This window comes from Vigna unguiculata, chromosome 6 (assembly GCF_037176805.1).
Source record: "Vigna unguiculata cultivar grain cowpea cultivar isolate G323 ecotype 2 chromosome 6, ASM3717680v1, whole genome shotgun sequence".
In the NCBI taxonomy this organism is placed as follows: Eukaryota; Viridiplantae; Streptophyta; class Magnoliopsida; order Fabales; family Fabaceae; genus Vigna; species Vigna unguiculata.
In genome coordinates this window covers 36,736,774-36,741,608 of record NC_140797.1, presented here as the reverse complement: position 1 = coordinate 36,741,608, position 4,835 = coordinate 36,736,774, and the positions used below count along the sequence as shown (strand labels likewise).

The window sequence follows — 4,835 nt, the reverse complement described above, 5'->3', positions numbered from 1 at the left end:
ATAAAACAACAAAATTCAACATCAAATATTAACAAGATAGTTATTTTACAGTTTAAAATGACAAGTGTAATTCACATTACCAACCACAAAATAATACTTTTATAAGTGAAATATTTAAAGTTTGCCAAAACATAGTTAATGAATCTTTTACATAAATTTAACAATTACAACAACCACAACAACATATCACAACAACTAAATAATTCAATCATCATCGTCATCCTCATCATCATCATTTTTGCCATGATCGTCATACTCGTCGTCGTCGTCATCATCATCATCATCATCATCATCATAATCTTCTTCTTCTTCTTCTTCTTGGTCGTCTTCATCTTCTTCATCTTCTTCTTCTTCTTCTTCTTCTCCATCTTCTTCTTGTACTTCTCCTTCCAATTCTTCAGGAGCACCATCAAAGTCATGCAATGTAGATACACTTTCAACATCGATTATTTCATGGGCATATGACATTTCATCAACTTGATATGGAATATCCTCTTCCACCTCATTTGACTCAATGCGACCCCTAGGCTTAGTTTGTATCGCAACACACCAACCACTTTTGTCGATGCTCCGAAATGCTGGATATGGGACATAGTAAACTTGTCTAACATTATTAGCTAGAATGAATGGATCAAAAGGTCGGTATCTTTTACTCATGTCAAGTTCAACAATATTATACCTAGGATTCACCCTTGTACCATCTCTAGAAGGATCAAACCATTCACAATAAAAAACAACTACTTTCTTTGGAGAAGTACAACTGTTGTACTCTAGCTCAAATATTTTATGAATTATTCCATAAAAATCATCATAACCTCCCTCTGTAATGCCCTTCACGTACACACCACAGTTAATTGTCTTCTTTCCTTTGGACCATTCATTAGTGTGAAACTTATACCCATTAACAAAGTATGTGTGCCATTCTTTTACGCATCTCATGGGCCAATTTGCCAAATCTCTTAAATCTTGATTTTTGAGACTTAATGGCGCATTATAAACCTACAAATATGCAACAATAAATTGTTACATGAATTTGGATAACAACAATTTGTTTAAGAAATAGGAGCATACATACTTGATGTTTGAACCAGTAAGGAAACTCTGAGTATATTCGAGCAGAAGCAGTTCCCTCATGTACTTGATTAGCCACAACGAATGAGCTATTACATAAGAATACAATTAATAATAAGTATATAAACTTCCTGATTAAGGTGCTGAGATTGAGATTAGAACATACTCAAGGTACGATTTAACTTCAGCGCAATTGATTAACACATGGACATGAGCAGAGTTGAATTCAGCATCAGTTAACCAATAAGTCAGCTCCTTGCCTGCGTGACGACCAACTTGTCGAAACACTGATAATGTTGAGTCACATGTTTCATTTTGCCAGCGTGTTTCATTCCTAACATTGCTAGGCGACAAGATGAAGTTCTTGAAATAATGAGAACAAAAATATGTTGTTTCACGATGCAAGTAGGCTGCACAAATTGAACCTTCCACTTTGGCTTTGTTTTTTACAGAACGTTTTGATTCCCCCATAAATCTATAAAAAGAAATGAATAGATTGTGATTTGAAACGAGAATAAAAGTCTAAAACATACAAAGATATAGTAATCATGGTTTATCACCTTTCAAATGGATACATCCACCTATATTGCACTGGCCCACCAAGCCATGCTTCATATGGCAAATGAACAGGGAGATGCTCCATTGAATCAAAGAACCCGGGAGAGAATATTCTTTCCAATTTGCAAAGAATAATTGGAATATTTTCCTCTAACATTTTCAGTGAATGCTCCTTCAGTGTCGTTGAGCATAAGTCTTTGAAAAAATGACTAATTTCTATTAGAGGATTTAACACATGCATTGGCAATGAGCTGAACGCAACAGGGAGTAATGTCTCCATGAAGACATGACAATCATGACTTTTCATACCGTGAATACTACCCTTTTCGATATTAGCACATCTTGCCAAGTTTGAAGAATAGCCATCTGGCATTCTTAGTTCCTTGATCCAACGACAAACTATTTTAGATTCATCTTTTGTGAAGGTGTAATTTGCTTTTGGTTTGAGCAACCGTCCGTTAGATTGTGGCTTCAACTGCAAGTCTTTTCGGCCACAATATAAAGATAAATCTTTTCTTGCCTTGTCATTATCTTTAGTCTTGCCACTAACATTCATCACGGTGTTGAAGATGTTGTCAAAGAAATTTTTTTCTATATGCATGACATCGAGATTATGTCTTAGTAAGTTATCTTTCCAGTATGGAAGATCCCAAAATATGCTTCTTTTGGTCCAATTATGCCACTCTCCATACCCATCTATCCTTGTCACACCAGTTTCAGTCACTTTTGGATAATCTTTGACCCTTCTCCAAACTTGTGATGGGGTTAACCTAGGAGGTGGCCTATCCGTTTCAACTTCCCCTTTGCGAAATGCCTTTTTGTTTCTCCTAAATGGATGGTCAATGGCCAAGAACCTCCGATGGCAGTCAAACCAACAACTTTTCCGACCATAATTCAATGTGAATGTCTTAGTGTGCTCCATGCAATGTGGACAAGCTAATTTACCATGTGTGCTCCAACCAGATAACATTCCATATGCAGGGAAGTCATTAATTGTCCACATCAAAGCCGCCCTCATAAGGAAATTTTGCTTCCTTGAAACATCATACGTCCAAATACCATTCCACAACTTATTCAAATCATCAATCAAAGGCTCCAAATAAACATCTATGGATGCCTTTGGATTACATGGACCTGGTATTAGACATGTTAAAAACATGAAAGGCTTTGTCATACACATCTCAGGTGGAAGATTGTATGGAGTAACAATCACAGGCCAACAAGAATATGGTGAAGACGATGCCTGGATGTATGGATTAAATCCATCCGAACAGAGACCAAGTCGAACGTTACGAGGATCACTGGCGAAGGATTCATGTTTTCGATCGAAGTGCTTCCAGGCTTCACCGTCAGATGGATGACGTAGCACTCCTTGAGTTTTGTTCTCATAATGCCATGTCATGTGTTGTGCTGTTTCCATTGAAGCAAACATTCTTTGTAATCTTGGAACTATAGACAAGTAGAACATAGACTTCAATGGAATTGGTTTTTTTTGCCTTCTTCCTGCATGGATTGTGTGATATCGAGCTTGTCCACAAAATTTGCATTCAAGTAATGATGCATCATTTTTGCCATTATCGTTGTCATAAAAAAGCATACACCCATTAACACAACAATCAATCTTCTTAGACTCTAATCCCAACTTTGAAACTAATCTCTTGGCTTCATAATAATTCTTTGGTAAAGAATTATTTGGTGGTGTTAGATCTAAATAGATTTTTGCCATATTGTCTAATGCTTGGTTAGGAATGTTCCAATTAGATTTGCATGCCAAAAGTCTAACGCATACTGATAGTTTCGACTCTGTTACCCCTTCAAATACAGGTTGATTTGCCTCTGCCAATAAATTGTAAAACCTCTGAGTGGCTTCGTTTGGAGACTCTTCTAAACGGCTATTGTCTTGTTCTTCAAATGAAGGATGTCGATTAAGAGCATCATTCACCATTTCTTGCATATACATAAATTGATCCATCTCAGAGCTGTGTGCAACAGTACTTGAACTATGAAGGCAATTTTCTTGTGCAGTCAAATCAACAGAGGGCATTTCTTCACCATGAAATGTCCAAATCTTGTAATTTGGCATGAATCCTTTTTGGTATAAATGAACTTTAACCACCGCGTCTTTCAAAATTTTAGTGCATTGGCACTTTAAGCATGGACATCTAATCCCTCCATCAAGAGCATAATATTTATATTGTCGAGCCGTCCAAATAAAGTACTCAACTCCTATGATAAAATCTTCCTTTAAACCTCTTCTTCCAGGATAACAACGGTCATACATCCAACCACGGTGGATGGGAACTTCGGCCATGTCCTGGGACAAGCCAAAGGAGAAAAATGTTATGTTACACTATGCTAGTGCAACAAAGTACAATTATCAAACATGAGACTTAAGTAATAAACCTATTACTACTTAAGCCCATGCATGTAGAAGGCAAAGATAGAGGGTGCGCGAATAATTTCTTCATTCTAGCACACCTCTAGTTAACTTGATTTCAATTTTTGCACCAATTTTATAGTATTATTTTAGTCCAATAGCAATTCACATATACAATTGGATGAGAAATTCGGCCATGTCCTAGGACAAATCAAAGGACGAAAATGTTATGTTACACTGGATAAGTGCAACAAAGGACAATTATCAAACATTAGACTTAAGTAATAAACCTATTACTACTTAAGCCCATGAATGTAGAAGGCATATGAAAGGTAGTATACTTGATTTCAAGGTAGCAATTGAATAAAGCAATTAGTATTTGCTATAATCATACTTCAATCATATATATTCAAACAACAACAAAAAATTTACAATGAAAGCTACATACCAAAAACACCAGACAAGGGTTGAGGAACTACAAAATAAGATAGTCAATGTACCTGCAAAAGAATAAGCCATTTAGAAAGTTGACTAAACTTTGACTTTTTTATTTGAACCTTAAACACAAGTGTAAACTGATGGAGAATGTATAAGAATGATGAAAACTTAGGCCAAAGTGAGGAATAAGATGGCACACGAAAATTCATATGTGGAGGCTAACTTTATGCATAAGTAGTCTACCACTCACAACTTAGTCAATGTTTTTGTCATTGAATTAGAGTGACTAACTTTGTGGCTTAGTTTGATGCAGAAACAGTGATCCTATGGCAGAAAATGCAGCTGAAACAATGGCCTAAATAAACACTAAATTGGATTAAAAGTTGCTAAG

At 36.1% G+C, this 4,835-nt stretch overlaps 1 protein-coding gene across 1 annotated transcript; it reads right to left on the bottom strand.

Annotated features, from left to right (window-relative positions):
- Window positions 1-204: 204 nt before the first annotated feature.
- On the bottom strand, window positions 205-3,940 carry LOC146885841 (uncharacterized). The gene is made up of 4 exons (XM_085674240.1): window positions 1,632-3,940; window positions 1,238-1,546; window positions 1,076-1,160; window positions 205-999 (listed from the first exon to the last, which is right to left on the bottom strand). Exons 1-4 carry the CDS (start codon window positions 3,938-3,940, stop codon window positions 205-207), a joined length of 3,498 nt encoding a protein of 1,165 aa, XP_085530366.1.
- Between the last annotated feature and the right edge of the window lie 895 nt (window positions 3,941-4,835).

Coding starts and splice junctions, on each gene's coding strand:
- LOC146885841 (XM_085674240.1), bottom strand. CDS start 3,940: ATGGCCGAAGTTCCCATCCACCGTGGTTGGATGTATGACCGTTGTTAT. Junction 1,547..1,631: donor TGGATGTATCCATTTGAAAG/GTGATAAACCAT, acceptor TTCTTTTTATAG/ATTTATGGGGGAATCAAAAC. Junction 1,000..1,075: donor CTTACTGGTTCAAACATCAA/GTATGTATGCTC, acceptor GCATATTTGTAG/GTTTATAATGCGCCATTAAG.